The following is a 16,424-nucleotide window of genomic DNA, read 5'->3' as shown; positions in this document are numbered from 1 at the left end:
TTTTTATCCCCAAAAACTTCCTGACAACTCAGTCTTTATTAGATTTCCCCCCTGTGTACATATTCAAATGACATTCTCATTATGTCTATACAATTGTTATTTTACAATCTTTTCGACCAATGTAGATCACACGTTTTTAGTACTTTCTCTAGATTTGTTTTGTATACCTTATCAAAGACATTGTTGCGTCATTAAACGTATGTACACTTCATTTTGTATAAATGACCTAATGTTTTTCATAATTTAAAAAACGAATGTTGAGCTGTGAGTCAGTCTGAGTTATTTTTCAAATGTAGCAGCTGTTATCAGTTAGAAGGACAACGTGCCAATTGAGCTTTCTGTCAAGGACTGAGACATCAATGCATCATACGAAACCAGTAGGAACCCTGCAGAAACATAGCAAACCTACAATGACTGAATTAAAAAACAGACTTCTGGTATTCTCAAGGGCATTGTAAGAGAACATAGTGACCATTTTATCAATATGCTAGTTGATACGACAGGAGTGTAACTACATAAAATGTTTTTAACAAAAAACAAAGTTAACATTCTTCATGATTCAATGTCCAACTACCAAAAAAACAATACAGTCAAAAAGTGGGTAAAAATGTAATGTACACCAAAAAAAGTAGAATAATTTAATTTTATCCTCATAGACACTGCACACACCTTCACCATTTTGAGTGGCAAAAGAGGGTTAAGGAACTTAAGAGCAACATTTGACTAAAGTTTTTGTTGATATTGCTTGTTGTCAGTTTTCTGTGAGATTCACCATGATGGGTCTGCAATGAAAGGAGACGGAATGTGAAATGATTATATATATTATTTCAATGTACAGGATACCTCTCCTCTCATTAGTAAGTACAAATCAATGGGCTTTAGGTACCTATCAAAATGTCTGATTCCATCCACAGCGTGCTGTGGGCTCAACCCACAGGGCTAAGACTGGGCTGCCAGGGCGGTGGCAGCAGCATCAGCGGCTGTAAATCAAATTAGATATACAGTACATAGAAGTGAATACAACAGCATCTGACTGCATCATACCGTACTATAAATGTATGTCAGAGTGAGAGACGGGTCAAATATGTATGTAATGGAAATGTAAAATGTACGCACATAAAATGGATGCACACATGACTAAGTCCCTTTGGATAAAAGTGCCTGCTAAACTGCATATATTATTAGATATTAAAGTGCTGACATGGTTTGGTGTGTTGCAGTGTTTTGCTGACATTACCCTGCGAGGCGCCCTGTGTCATGTCATCCTGTTGGTCTGGTTGGTCCAGAATGTCAGCTGGAACTGCCGAGAGAAAAAAAACCACATTTATTCCAATAACTGTCAGTCGTCAGTTGCTCTGTCACTTCCTCATACTTGTCATTCCCAGCTCATCATGTGCTTTGGATAAATGTGTGTGTGTGTGTGTGTGTGTGTGTGTGGGGGGGGGGGGGGGGGGGGGGATTTAGCACAAAGCAATTTAGCACAAACACAGCCAGTACTCCACACCAAACCTCTGGTGAGTTCATTAGAGTTGTTTATCTAACTGGTCTAGCCACAGCAAAGTGCCCTGGATTCCTGTGTACGTGTGTGTGTGTGTGTGTGTGTGCGTGTTTGTGTGTGCGTACGGGCGGATTCATGTTTGTGTCTGCATAGTGTCTATTGATGTGAGCTGTGGGAGGCATAAGGCAGGGCAGTCCTGTCTCCTCTCTTACCTTCAGTTGCCTCGACAACCGAGTCCATCTCACCAGACTTCATTATCTCTGTTCAAACAAACAGACATCTGATCAGAAAAGTCACAAGGACAAAAGATGTGTTTATTTTGTGGCTCGTTGACTGAGTTGACTGGTGAACACAAATGCACTGTTTCTTCCCCTGGTGAGGAAGCCTTGGAATGCTTGGTCCTTTCATTGGTAACTACCCCAAGAAGTAAGTCAGTTTTGGGCCTTACCTTCTGAATCTGGAGTCATTGTTTCTTCCTCATCTATCTCATCGACAACTGAGAAAAAAAACACGAATCAGCCTTGTTTTTACTATTTCAATTAATATTACATACATACGAGAAAAACAAATTATTTGAAATATATTTTTTTAGGATATATGTGTGAAATAAAATAAATGGCCAAATAATGTATTTTTTTATGCATTTTGTAATGTATTTTAATCCATGATATACATTTGTAAATGTATTTGGAATACATACATTATTTAGAATACATACATTTGTATGGCCATTGTTTTTTATTTCACATTTATTTCACATGCAAAAAATAATAATAATCCTCATTGGTCTCATCCTCATCTAAAGAACAGATTCATATATATTATGTTGAGCCACAATAATGAATTTGAATGTTACAACAGCTAAAGAACAAGCCATTTGAAAGCCCCAGTGATATTATTCAGGATCAGAGGAAATAAACCTGTGTGTGAATCTGCGCCTGGCTCTGCATCCGATTCAGATTGGTCATCCACTGAGTCTATGAAAATAAAATGATGGACCGTTTGACATAGATCAGCTGAAAAACAGGCAAGGTGATTACGTGACACACAAGATAGAGAGACTTACCAGAGGCATCCTTGTCCATATCATCCTTGTCCATATCATCTTTGTCCATATCATCTTTGTCCATATCATCTTTGTCCATATCATCTTTGTCCATATCATCTTTGTCCATATCATCTTTGTCCATATCATCTTTGTCCATATCATCCTTGTCCATATCATCCTTGTCCATATCTTCTTTGTCCATATCATCCTTGTCCATATCATCCTTGTCCATATCTTCTTTGTCCATATCATTCTTGTCCTTATCATCTTTGTCAGACTCAGCATCGTCAGAATCTATATCAGAAAGAATTGTTTCAGTTACCACAATATAATACCATTGTCACGAACAATACTACACCATCTTTTACATGGAATCACATATGTACTTTTCATTATTAGCTGATTTTCCTGACCACATGACCTGGCCTAATTATTAGCTACATTTCTATGGTTTTGTAGTGGTAACCTCACCTTTGGGCTCTTTCATCATGCTATCGTCAGTGTCCTCTTCACTGTCATCCTCTTGTGGTTCAGGGGCATCGTTGGTCCCAATGTCCTTTTTACTGTTGGAGTCTGGTTCATCCTCACTTTCATCCACACTGTCCTCCTGACTGTCGGACTCTATTGCTTTTAGTGTCCTCTCCTCCTCTGCCTCCTCCAACTCCTCCTCCTTCTTTGCCTCCTTCTCCAGCTCCTCCTCCTCAGAATCCTGTGGATGCTTAAAATCTTGCCTCCCTACAGGGCTTCCCTCCTCGATGCTGTCTTCAGGGCCGGGCTTCTGGTCCCCCACATCACTCCCCTCCTCCATGTCTGCTGCTACAGTCTCCTCCTGGCTGCCAATCACTCCTCCCTCCTCCAGGTTCATTTCCTGCTGCTCTAGTTCCTCCCTGGGGACCTGGATCATCTCATCGCTGTCATCATTGCTGTTGTCTGCGCTGTCTCTGTTTTTCTTATCATCTTTGTCTGGTTTGTCGTCTTCGGTGGTGTCCTTGCTGTCATCTGAGTCGTTCTTAACGTCTTTCTCTGGCCTGTCATCGTCTGTGTCAGAGTCTGAGTCTGCAGCGCCTTGTTTGCTGTCGCTGTCTGCCGCTTCCTCTGTCTGTGTGTCTTCTGCATGGGCCTTACCATCTAGTTCAGTGTCCTTATCCTCATCACTGTCATCTTTGTCTGTGGCAGCATCTGCAGACAAGTGAGAGTGTTAAGACATCCTGGTATGAATAGGGTTCTGTTAGGGCAGGTATTCCCAAACCCCCAGGGATACGCACAATGCCGTCGGGGGTATGCCAAATAAAAATGTGATTGAGTTGCCTCGTTTCACTGCCAAAAATAAAATTTAACCATCTAGTGTTCAGCGAAATAACAACAAAGTCAAATACAGTTAGCCTAGTCAAATAATTAACATCCAATCACATTAACCGTTACTCGCTCGCTGGAATTACACTAACCAAACGTAGCCAAACGTAGCTGCTGCTCATGTTGTAATCTGTACTGATGGCGCAAAAGCCATGACAGGGAGACATAGTGGAGTGGTAACGCGCGTGCAAGCAGTTGCTCCCGACACCACTTGGGTACACTGCAGCATCCACTGAGAGGCTCTTGCTGCCAAGGGAATGCCTTGAAAAACGACAGCTTGAAAAACGTTTTGGAAACTAAAAGTTAAAATGGTTAACTTTAAAGCAAGGCCCCTGAACTCTCGTGTATTTTCTGCACTATGCAATGATATGGGCAGTGACCATGTAACGCTTTTACAACATACAGAAATGCGCTGGTTATCAAGGTGCAAAGTATTGACAAGTTTTTTTAAAATTCAGAGACAAGCTTAAAGTTTTCTTTACTGACCGTCATTTTCACTTGTCTGACCACTTGCATGATGACAAGTTTCTCACAAGACTGAATCTAGGATTACAGGGACTCTCTGCAACTATATTCAATGTGCGGGACAAAATTGAGGCTATGATTAAGAAGTTGGAGCTCTTCTCTGTCTGCATTAACAAGGACAACACACAGGTCTTTCCATCATTGTATGATTTTTTTGTGTGCAAATGAACTCAAGCCTTCGGACAATGTCAAATGTGAAATAGCGAAGCACCTGAGTGAGTCGGGTGCGCAATAACGCTGGTACTTTCCCGAAACAGATGACACAAACAACTGTATTCATTATCCCTTTCATGCCCTGCTTCCAGTCCAATATCTGAACAAGAGAGCCTCATCGAAATTCCAACAAGTGATTCTGTGAAAATGTAATTTAATCACAAGCCACTTCCAGATTTCTGGATTGGGCTGCGCTCAGAGTATCCTGTCTTGGCAAATCGTGCTGTTAAGACACTGATGCCCTTTGCAACCACGTACCTATGTGAGAGTGGATTCTCGGCCCTCACGAGCATGAAAACGAAATACAGGCAGACGTATGTGCATCCTTTCAAGCACACCCTTCTCATTAACCTGTCGTGCGTTATACACAATTTTCGATTAACAAATAAGGTTTTGTATGTAAGGTGGTTAAATTAAGATCATAATTATTGATTATTATTATATAATTATTTGTGCCCTGGTCCTATAAGAGCTCTTTGTCACATCCCACGAGCCAGGTTGTGACAAAAACTCACACCCATTCTTATGTTTAATAAATGTATCGTATAATGTGTGTGTGGCAGGCTTACAATGATGGCAAAAAACAAATTTGAGAGTTCGTTGACCCTGGTGCTAGCTGGAGCTGGAGGTTGAATGTTTGAAGGGGTACGGGACTATAAAAAGTTTGGGAACTACTGTGTTAGGCTATATGAAGTAGAATATGTAGAACCAAGTGAGAACAAGAGAGATCCTAGTATTGAGCCTTTTGGGAGGCCAGTGGTAAGACCTACCCTATCATGACCCTTGGGTGAGAGACTAACGTAACCTTCAATGAGCACACTCCCCTGCAGAGTCGTTATCTAACGTTTTTTCTTCATCTGCGGCATCCTTTTCATCTGCACCAAGAGGATGCAGATGAGAAGGAAGTCCAAAACAGGTTTATGACCAACTGAAGGATAGAACAGCTCAAAATTACAGTTTCCCAGACAATCAATGTCCAGTTCAAAAATGTCAACTAAACACACCTGCATCACTCTTGTCGTCACTCTTGTCATCATCTTTGTCCGTCTCTGTGGCCTCATCCATGTCATCACTGGTCACATCTACAATAACACATGATTTATGTCATCAAACTGCCGTAACCTATTATTTGATGTCTTTGAATTGCCAATGAACCTGTCTAGTACAACATTACAATAAAACCTTGATGTTGTTCTTCATACTTACCAGCAGAGTCAGCTTGCACGTCTGTCAGCACTTCATCTTGAAAATAAACAAAAAGTTGGTTGTGTGTTTTATTATATGAGTACCTAATCATATTTTCATTAGACAGGATAATGTATTGTCTACTTATCAATGCTTTGAATGGGGGATCAGTGTATGTGTGTCAGGACTGTCACAATGTCTGCTTTAAACACATTTTACCTGTGGAGTCACTTCTTGGGGACTCTGTGGAGTCACTTCCTGGAGACTCTGTGGAGTCACTTCCTGGAGACTCTGCGGAGTCACTTCCTGGAGACTCTGCGGAGTCACTTCCTGGAGACTCTGTGGAGTCACTTTCTGGAGACTTATCCACACCTGCTGAGTCTGAAATCATAATTTAATTAGCAACATAAATGTATTATATTTATTAATTAACAACATAGACCTGTTGATTTTTACAGCAATGTTTGTTACACGGATTATGTTTATTATAATGATAATGCTTGTTACAATGATAATGTTTGTTAGAATGATAATGTTAGTGTGTTCTGATGATCTGTGAAGTTAGAGTTTGGTTATTGTGTAAGTAAGTCAGAGAGAATGGGTCTTACCCAAATCCTCTGTTGACACCTCTGTCGACACCTTCTCCCTGTCATCAGCACCATCTGTATCTGTGGTGAAGACAGACTAAATGAGTCAAAATTCAAACAATTTATGGCCGTTTTGTCATGGGTGAGTGTTATTGTGGCCCTAGTCTAGAATGAGTTAATTGTTTTAGGGTACATCCCAAATGGCACCCTATTACCTATACAGTGCACTATATTTGACCTATACTAAACAGTCCTGGGTCAGTGTCCCGATTCCAATAACTGGGTGTATCACAATTCCAATACTTATTGTTGATCTGTCTATCTATTGATTGACGTATGTCAAGTCAAAATTATCATTCACAGTGATGAAGGACTTGAAGATTTAGGCTCAGTGGTTGTGAAGACTGCCATTGCTTTCTGTACTGCAAGATGTGCTCTCACCTGGTATATCATAAGTGTCTACGGTCTCTGCCACAGCCTCAGAGGCATCTGAAAAAACAGATCATATTTGATCATGTACTGACAGTCATCATCAGCTCTACCCTACATCCCTACATTAACGTAGCCATGTGGACTCAGCTAATAATGTAACCTAATGTAGAAGGAGTAAAATAAACGCCTGAGTGGAGTTCCCACATCCACTTTTCTGCAGAAAAGGAAGCTAGGTTGAAGATAGCTGTATCCCTGAAAACAGGATGCATCCGGTTGTTGGCAACTCCACTCAAGGTGCTAGTAATGTAACAGTATTTCTGTATCATTATAATACTATGTATCAGATGAACTATCATTTTGTACTTTACTATATTACTATGTATCAGATGAACTATCATTTTGTACTTTATTATACTACTATGTATCAGATTAACTATCATTTTGTACTTTATTATATTTCTAGGTATGATAACTCTAGTCTAGAAGAATGTGCCTTTCATTTTGTATCTTTGTTTTGACTAAAGTAACTGTTGTGTCCAAAAGAATGAGACAACTTTGACATTGGTTAGCAAGAACATCTCTCAAAACATATTGTTTCACTCACCAGCTGCATCCGTTGTATCTTGGCTGCCTGCTGCTTCAGCTGCATCTTAACATAATGACATAAATGTTATTGGAAGGTATGAAAATACTGTAGAATTTCCTACCTTGTTATTGAACATGATTACATAACCATACAGTAGTTTGGCCATCTATTTGCTGCTGATGTTAACTGCCACTAAAATGGTTTATTTGATTAATGCTTGACAATAGATGCAGTATGTCTTCCCCCAGGTTTGTCCAATTCGCACTTGAAAGTAGACAGACAGATGCAGTTACTATTGTAAAAAATGTTGTTTTTTTTAAAGCACATTACAGCACAGCACAGGCCAGTGTGGCCTGGGGAAATAACAAATGCCATGCATTCTCATCATCACCATGGAAATAATTTTAGGGTGTGTCTGACTTTCTCTCACAGATTTTCACTCAGGCTAATGTGTGGCACGCAGTGCTGTGACACACGATAGAAGAATGCATCTGTACATCCTGCATTGTTATCAAATGATTTCGACCTTTTCCATTAACCCTTATCATTGACCTGTGTGTATTTTGCTCCTAGGTCTCACCTGGGGCATCGGAGTCATCAGGATTGCCTGTAATTTCCACGCTGGTATCTCTGTCTGTAGGACAAGGAAGGGTGAGTATGATGCTCTCTGTGAAATCCCTAGTATAGAGTGTTTTTCATTGAATTCAAATTAATTGGTTTCTCACTGTTTGTGTCTGGGAATATATCACTGCTACTGGCATCTGATAAATGAAGAACAAACATCAGGTGAGTTGGAATTAGACGTTTGGCATCAGAAGTTTTAGCCATGGATTCGTCAGTACTAAAATCTGTCTGGGTAAGATTAATATTACCATGACATGTTTCCTTGGTAACTGGTTTTGATTGGGTTTACTGTCTTTCAGATAATGTATTCCTCTAAGACATCTGATGTAGTTTATAGTGGGTGTTAAAGAATGACAGTAAGTAAACAATGTGTTATGTCTTGAGGAGGTTTGGGGAAGTGGGAAACATGGTTTTTGGCGAGCCTTGATATACCTTCGGCTTGGATTTGAGACCCCTTTGGTTTACTGTCTGGACATTTACTGTCTGGTCTAGAAGGCATTTGTTTAGCTCTGTTTCGGGGGGGATGTTGTTATACTGTATGTGAGTATCCCCCATTGCAGATCCTCTATAGGGGATAGTTAAGTGTTTTTTTTATAGTCTTATAGCAGGTCCATTTTGTATGCTCACTAATTATTTGCTGTAATTTTGATAATTGTGGCTAATGAATGAGGTGTGTGTTTCTTACATTATAGTCTGAGCGGCTCAACATGTGTCGTCAACAGACCCACACACACCCACACACACCCACCCCCCCACCCACACCCCCACCCACACCCACACCCACACACACACCCACACCCACACCCACACCCACACCCACACACACACACACACACACACACACACACACACACACACACACACACACACACACACACACACACACACACACACACACACACACACACACACACACACACTGACCTGGGGTGTCTGTTGTATCAGGTGAGGAATCCACTGCACCTAAAAACAAATCATGATCAACAGCTCAGCGTTCCTTCTCTCATGTTGAACTTTCTTCACTGGTACTGTGAGGGGAAATGTTTTACTTTCTTAGGGAATCGGCATATTCATTCTTGTTCTCTAATCTACAGAGTTAGTTTCCTTGAAAGTCTAGTTGAGTTGGTTCAACATCATTCACTCAAGATGACATTAACTTCTTCCTTGATGGAAAGATCCCCAGACCCAGACCCTCATACCTCCTGCTAGTTCTTTACTGGAATCAGTCCCATCTGTGGTCCCTGTGAACAACAGAGGATTTCTTATTAGTTCCCGTCTGTATAAAATGGTGCATACCTTGAGTGGTTAAGAAGGTATTAGGTAGGAGATACATTGGCGTCAGTACAAACCTGCGGAGACTCCATCCGGGCTCCCTGTGAGGCCTCCGCCATCTTTGTCACCTGAGACAAAAAAAAGTATCATAGCACCCCTTGCCAATGATCACCCAGCTAAGCCAATACCAAACTAGAAAACTCAGTATCTTAATGTATCCAATTATGCAACAGTCAAATGGTTTGACTTTTAGCACTGTTGAGGTTTCAGTTCATTGTTTTAAAATGGAAATGAAATAAAACGACAAAGCACATATCGGAAGCGATCCATACATAACCTGTATGTGTAGGCTTTGACTGGAGGGGTTGTCCGTGTGCTTACCTTTAAGGTGCACTAGCAAGGAGGCAGCTCTCTCTGAAACACACAGCACAAGGAATGGTGTCATTACACCAGCATAAACACTAGTTCATACTGAATAGAAAACCACTTCTAATTAGCAAAGCTGATTAGCATGTACTTTTCTAACTGTTGTGGTGATTATGAATGTCATGATAAAACACAAATTAAACATTACCATCATTGTCTGCCTCGGTTCCATCTGTCAAATAAATATGCATTAGATAGCATTAGGGGAGCATGATTAGTGGTTTGGGGAACTAGCTCTATTTGAATGGGTCATATATGAGGCCCACCCTACTCCTCTCTCTACCCCACATCAGGCAAAGGACAACAGACCTCTTTTGTGTCTCCACAGAGAGACCAGGGTTCTGATTACACTGCCATTGTGGAGAGGCAGAGGTCTCCCATTGTGATTCAATGAGATGGATGGAGGTGGCAGTATACATTGGAAAAGCCTCCTCACTTAAACATTATGTAATGGTCATTTCGGTTTATATATTTGCTCACTTTATGTTTGCAGTGTAGCTTAGAGTAGCTTAAACTGGATAACTGGACAGGTGAAGCATGAAATGCGTAACCCATTGTTTTGTCACAGTGATGAATGAAATTAAACTGAAATAAAAACCATCGTCTAGACAACATCTTGTGCACATAACTATAAAATTGTCATTATTATTAAACTGTGGTTACTGATGGAAGAATTCTAAATTCACCCACATTTATATGATTTAGAAGAATGTTTACTTGAATGTTTTCTTACCATTAACAGGGGCTGAGATAGCAAGACCAGCCAAAGCAAAGATCAAAGGAACAATCAACAGTCTGTTAGAATAAGAACACAGAGATATAACTGGTCACTTCACTTTTTAAACAATAATTTAGTCAAACAGATAGTCTGTGTTCTCCTAGAAGCCATTTTAGGATTTTTAGTGGCAGTGGAACATTTTAAAACCACTATTTGAGATTGGAAGGTTGCAGGAAATGTGTTTGCCCTGCTCATAGCATTATAACGCATGTGAATATATGTACCTTGCAGCAGGGAAAGGTTCTTATGTTCAACATATCTTATGGATAATTACTGATCACTAAAATCAATTAAAAGTTCATCAATGAAAAGTTGTTAGATTATGTACTTTATCTTTGTAATATAATGAAAAGTCAAACACAGGGTGTTTATTAAACATTTTGACTTTCTCAAATTCTCACTTCTCAAAAGCTTTTTAAAGACTGTCCAGAGTCCCATCATTTTATCTCGTACCACAATCATTATTGGGTTTTTATCCTATTGTTATTGGAGTTTAGAAATGAACAAGGAAATCTTAAATAAGAAAAAGAACTACATCTCCAACATATTGCGATCCACACAAAAACAATTCATTCAACTATCCCCTCTTGCCATCATTGAAATACCCAAAGCAGGTGTAAACTTCTCAGGTTTCATTCTACATGTAGAGTGACAAATAAAACTTCCCCCAAGAATACAGATATATGTCCAAATAGATTGAGTAATTGTATAAATACCCGTACACACATGTAAGTTCAAAATAAATACCAAAAGCTAGCCATCCTTGTGTTAGTATTCACTTACCGTGACAACATTGTGATGGGATAGTTTAGCCAGTGGGGCAACACTCAGGTGTCTCTATAGTTTCCAGTAGGTCTACAGTCTGGCTGGAGGGAACCCAAGGGGTTTTATACTTTCACCACTCCCTCCGCTCCTAGGGGGCAGAGCCTGTGAGACACACAGAGAGACACAGGGGGCTTGCAGAGGAACATCATTGCACTCCTTTAAAATAAGGTTGAGAGAGGCTCTGACAACTTTGTTTGTGTTTCCAAACAGTGATCTGAATCAATCCCCCATATCTCTCCCCTAAACATTCGGCCCCTCACACATACTCATAGCATACACTCACCCCGCCCCCCTCTCAAAGTACCCAAACATATCACTTAGGTGTGTAGATCGTTTTGTTGTTTTATTTATTTTGTTTGCCCGTGAGATTTTAATTGTGTTTCTCAAGTGAGCTCTGATTGGTGTGCTCTTCTGGGGAACAAAACACAGATGTGTGTTTAGGCAGGAAATGTTCTTGGATTTTAACCACGTGCTTACTCTGTGCTTTTTTCTTGGCATAGCAGGCTACTCGTAGACTACCTGCCTAGAAGTTATCTAGTGGTAAGGGTATGATGTAGCCAGATATAAAGTAGGTATGTTGTGATGTTTTTATGGTGTGAACTGAGAGTAAATGGCAGTAGAGGAGTGGGTTCTACAATGCTATTTATGAAAGTTATGGAATGCTCACCGACACAGGATGTTGAACAAGTTGTCAAAAAAATGTAAGCTTCATCAAATCTGTCCCTAAAATCTTTACATCCTTGTCAGAGCTGAATGCCAGCCGGAGCGGAGGAGATTGTTGAGAGACCTTCAGTCTTTCTTTGTTTTACATTAGGCAGTAGAGAACCTTCTTACAAGGTTCAGTATGGTTGAAACAGTGAAGCAAACATCAAGGCAAATAGTGTGCCTTGATATTACCATTTTTAAGAATGTTGTAACATATTTAAAGCTTTATAACTTTTTGATGACGTTTTCTAGCAGTGTTGGGAACCTCTGTGATAGTCTAGGACTTTGTCCCACCCAATCAACTTTCAGTGACTTCATTAGTGAGGATTAGGATTTAGCATGTTACGTTTTGAGACTTTGACATAAAGATAAACCTGGACCAACATGGATAACTTTAGTATCATCTCTATGGAAAAAAAAAAAGTTGCTACATTATCACCCTTATCATTTCACTCCTCACAAGTTGCATCACAGACTTACACTCTCACTCTGAGGAAACTTTTAAAGCCAGTGTTGAAGAGAAAGGATAGTTTTTGTTTCGTAGTTCCAACCCAAACTCTTCTTGCATGCTTGTCAAATAACTCTTCTACTAACCTGATGAAAACATTCATTAAGACATTTTCACATGCAAGATACCCCACTGGCAGGATTATAATGGGTCTGGACTTTTTCTTATAGGTCAGATTTAACTCTCTTGAGGATTGGGGATTGACTGTTTCAGATGCTAATCTGATGCTAATGTTAACGTTTGTATGGTAATTAGGCGAATAGGTGATCACTGACGAAAAGCCAATAGATAGTTACTGTAACAGAATAGAAGATGACTAGCTAGCTTCCAATCATATTAACTCCCTGTTGTTAACTTTATTTTATATACCTATTTAGAAGTTTTTGTATTTATTTTTGGTAATACCAATTCCCCCACACATAGTATACTCGGTCATATAATACTTTAAATGGTCAAATAATATTCATAGAACAAAAAGGAACGTTTTACATCTTCCTAAGTCTGAGGGTGGTTTTAACCTTCCAGACTTGGAATTGTATCAACTTACTACCCAAGGCTTATACTTGTGGCATATAGTTAAAGCTGCAATATGTAACTTTTTGGGCGATCTGACCAAATTCACATAGAAATGTGTGTTATAGAGCTGTCATTCTTATTGGAAGCAAGACTATGAAGGGGTATATCTGTTTTATGTGTGCTATTTCTCTGCTTCCCGTTAGTTTTGGCTCTTTTACCTTTCGGTTTTGTACACCAGCTTCAAACAGATGAAAATTCAATATTTTTGGTTATGGAAAGCAGTTTAGATGGTCCAGTGATTCTCTACACTATACTTGCTTGTTTAGTCACATAAACTGTAATTAGGCAAACTATTAGAATAATAGCAACCAGGAAATGGTGGAGCGATTTCTGCATAGTGCATCTTAAACGCACTAAAAAGGAACAATGGGTACATATTGAAGATGTGGATGCTCATCCCCAGAATATTTTTACATGTCTATTTTCAAAGGATAAAGCTAAGAACATTAACAACTTCATAGTTAAAAACACTGTAACAACATGGAAGAAAATGAAACGTATTCTACAAGAACCAATGTGACTTCCTAAAAACACAACCCTATGGAACATTCCTTGGATATCTTTTCAGAATTCACTGATAAATTGGTCCACATGGAAAACTAAAGGCATAGCAATTGTAAATGACATGGTAACAGGAAATACATTCATTCCCATGACAGAATTAAAAAGTAATTTTGGACAGACCAATGTAGATAGTATCAGATACATGCCACATACAAGTTATATATCACAAAATTTGGATTAGAAATGTTTTGGACAACCTTGAGGGAATCTTATTTGAATCAGAAAAGGATGTTAATTTGATAGGGAAAATAGACAAAACCTTGCAGAGAGCATATCCAACTGACAATCTCTTAGAAATATAAAATACTGGAACCAAGACTTCAGGAGAACTGATGTTGGCACAAGATGGAGGGAGAGTTGGAGCATAACTAACAAAATTACATTTAACAACAATGTACCCTTAATTCAGTATAAACCAATGTTAATTATACAAGAGACAAAATTCACAAATGCTACAGCACAACGTCAGAGTCATGTCTTAAGTGTAAAACTATTAATGACTCAATAATCCATGCTCTCTGGGAATGCTATAGTCTCCGGAAGTTGTGGGCGGAGCTAGAAAGTTGATATTACAATGTAAACTTACTTCTAATCCGTCTGTCTGCATATTTCAAGACATGACATATAGGGATGTCGTGAGATACCCAATGGGTTGGATGATGCTCTTCTCATCACTCATCTTGAAACAACGTATACTGAAAACTATATAGGCTATATATAGATTGGGGTGGGTGTGCTAGTGTGCTAGTGTGTCTGGGCAGTTGTGATGTAATTGATGTTTGTTCGATGCTGTTGTTTGTATGTGTATGTTTTGTATTGTCTATAAAAGATTCAAAAACATTTTACAAAAAATAAAAAGGATAACTTTAGTATCATCTCTATGGAAAAACAGCTCCTACATTATCACCCTTATCATTTCACTCCTCACGAGTTGCATCACAGACTTACACTCCCACTCTGAGGAAACTTTTAAAGCCAGTGTTGAAGAGAAAGGAGAATTTTTGTTTCTTAATTTCAACTGAAACTCTACTTGCATGCTTGTCAAATACAGTGGGGCAAAAAAGTATTTAGTCAGCCACCAATTGTGCAAGTTCTCCCAATTAAAAAGATGAGAGAGGTCTGTAATTTTCATCATATGTACACTTCAACTATGTCAGACAAAATGAGAAAAATAAATCCAGAAAATCACATTGTAGGATTTTTAATGAATTTATTTGTAAATTATGGTGGAAAATAAGGATTTGGTCACCTACAAACAAGCAAGATTTCTGGCTCTCACAGACCTGTAACTTCTTCTTTAAGAGGCTCCTCTGTCCTCCACTCGTTACCTGTATTAATGGCACCTGTTTGAACTTGTTATCAGTATAAAAGACACCCGTCCACAACCTCAAACAGTCACTCTCCAAACTCCACTATGGCCAAGACCAAAGAGCTGTCAAAGGACACCAGAAACAAAATTGTAGACCTGCACCAGGCTGGGTAGACTGAATCTGCAATAGGTAAGCAGCTTGGTTTGAAGAAATCAACTGTGGGAGCAATTATTAGGAAATGGAAGACATACAAGACCACTGATAATCTCCCTCGATCTGGGGCTCCACGCAAGATCTCACATCGTGGGATCAAAATGATCACAAGAACGGTGAGCAAAAATCCCAGCACCACACGGGGTGACCTAGTGAATGACCTACAGAGAGCTGGGACCAAAGTAACAAAGCCTACCATCAGTAACACACTACGCCGCCAAGGACTCAAATCCTGCAGTGCCAGACGTGTCCCCCTGCTTAAGCCAGTACATGTCCAGGCCCGTCTGAAGTTTGCTAGAGAGCATTTGGATAATCCAGAAGAAGATTGGGAGAATGTCATATGGTCAGATGAAACCAAAATATAACTTTTTGGTAAAAACTCAACTCGTCGTGTTTGGAGGACAAAGAATGCTGAGTTGCATCCAAAGAACACCATACCTACTGTGAAGCATGGGGGTGGAAACATCATGCTTTGGGGCTGTTTTTCTGCAAAGGGACCAGGACGACTGATCCATGTAAAGGAAAGAATGAATGGGGCCATGTATCGTGATATTTTGAGTGAAAACCTCCTTCCATCATTGAAAATGAAACGTGGCTTTGTCTTTCAGCATGACAATGATCCCAAACACACCGCCCGGGCAACGAAGGAGTGGCTTCATAAGAAGCATTTCAAGGTCCTGGAGTGGCCTAGCCAGTCTCCAGAGCTCAAACCCATAGAAAATCTTTGGAGGCAGTTGAAAGTCTGTGTTGCCCAGCAACAGCCCCAAAACATCACTGCTCTAGAGGAGATCTGCATGGAGGAATGGGCCAAAATACCAGCAACAGTGTGTGAAAACCTTGTGAAGACTTACAGAAGACGTTTGACCTCTGTCATTGCCAACAAAAGGTATATAACAAAGTATTGAGATAAACTTTTGTTATTGATCAAATACTTATTTTCCACCATAATTTGCAAATAAATTCATTAGAAATCCTACAATGTGATTTTCTGGATTTTTTTTTCTCATTTTGTCTGTCATAGTTGAAGTGTACCTATGATGAAAATTACAGGCCTCTCTCATCTTTTTAAGTGGGAGAACATGCACAATTGGTGGCTGACTAAATACTTTTTTGCCCCACTGTAACTCTTCTACTAACCTGATGAAAACATTCATTAAGACATTTTCACATACAAGATACCCCACTGGCAGGATTAT

General features: G+C 39.6%; 1 protein-coding gene across 1 annotated transcript; it reads right to left on the bottom strand.

Moving 5' to 3' along the window:
* On the bottom strand, positions 1–11,365 carry LOC139392012 (otolith matrix protein OMM-64). The gene is made up of 23 exons (XM_071139652.1): positions 11,311–11,365; positions 10,483–10,544; positions 9,898–9,921; positions 9,705–9,737; positions 9,401–9,451; positions 9,251–9,292; positions 8,976–9,014; positions 8,153–8,188; positions 8,008–8,061; positions 7,446–7,490; positions 6,851–6,898; positions 6,431–6,490; positions 6,042–6,203; positions 5,844–5,879; positions 5,642–5,719; positions 3,018–3,725; positions 2,565–2,840; positions 2,419–2,475; positions 1,947–1,994; positions 1,711–1,758; positions 1,238–1,300; positions 887–980; positions 1–782 (listed from the first exon to the last, which is right to left on the bottom strand). The coding sequence occupies exons 1-22, from the start codon at positions 11,319–11,321 to the stop codon at positions 940–942; spliced, it is 2,022 nt and encodes a 673-aa protein (XP_070995753.1). The 5' UTR covers positions 11,322–11,365; the 3' UTR covers positions 1–782; positions 887–939.
* Between the last annotated feature and the right edge of the window lie 5,059 nt (positions 11,366–16,424).

The sequence above is a fragment of the Oncorhynchus clarkii genome, chromosome 32, assembly GCF_045791955.1.
Source record: "Oncorhynchus clarkii lewisi isolate Uvic-CL-2024 chromosome 32, UVic_Ocla_1.0, whole genome shotgun sequence".
In the NCBI taxonomy this organism is placed as follows: Eukaryota; Metazoa; Chordata; class Actinopteri; order Salmoniformes; family Salmonidae; genus Oncorhynchus; species Oncorhynchus clarkii.
The sequence above is the reverse complement of the archived record's forward strand: the minus strand, read 5'-3'. Positions and strand labels throughout refer to the sequence as shown.

What these genes read in the sequence shown, in the direction of transcription:
- LOC139392012 (XM_071139652.1), bottom strand. An exon ending in AGATACAACGGATGCAGCTG is followed by an intron (nt 6,899 to 7,445) that starts GTGAGTGAAACA and finishes CTGTTTTTTCAG; the next exon opens with ATGCCTCTGAGGCTGTGGCA. An exon ending in CCCAAGAAGTGACTCCACAG is followed by an intron (nt 5,880 to 6,041) that starts GTAAAATGTGTT and finishes TTTATTTTCAAG; the next exon opens with ATGAAGTGCTGACAGACGTG.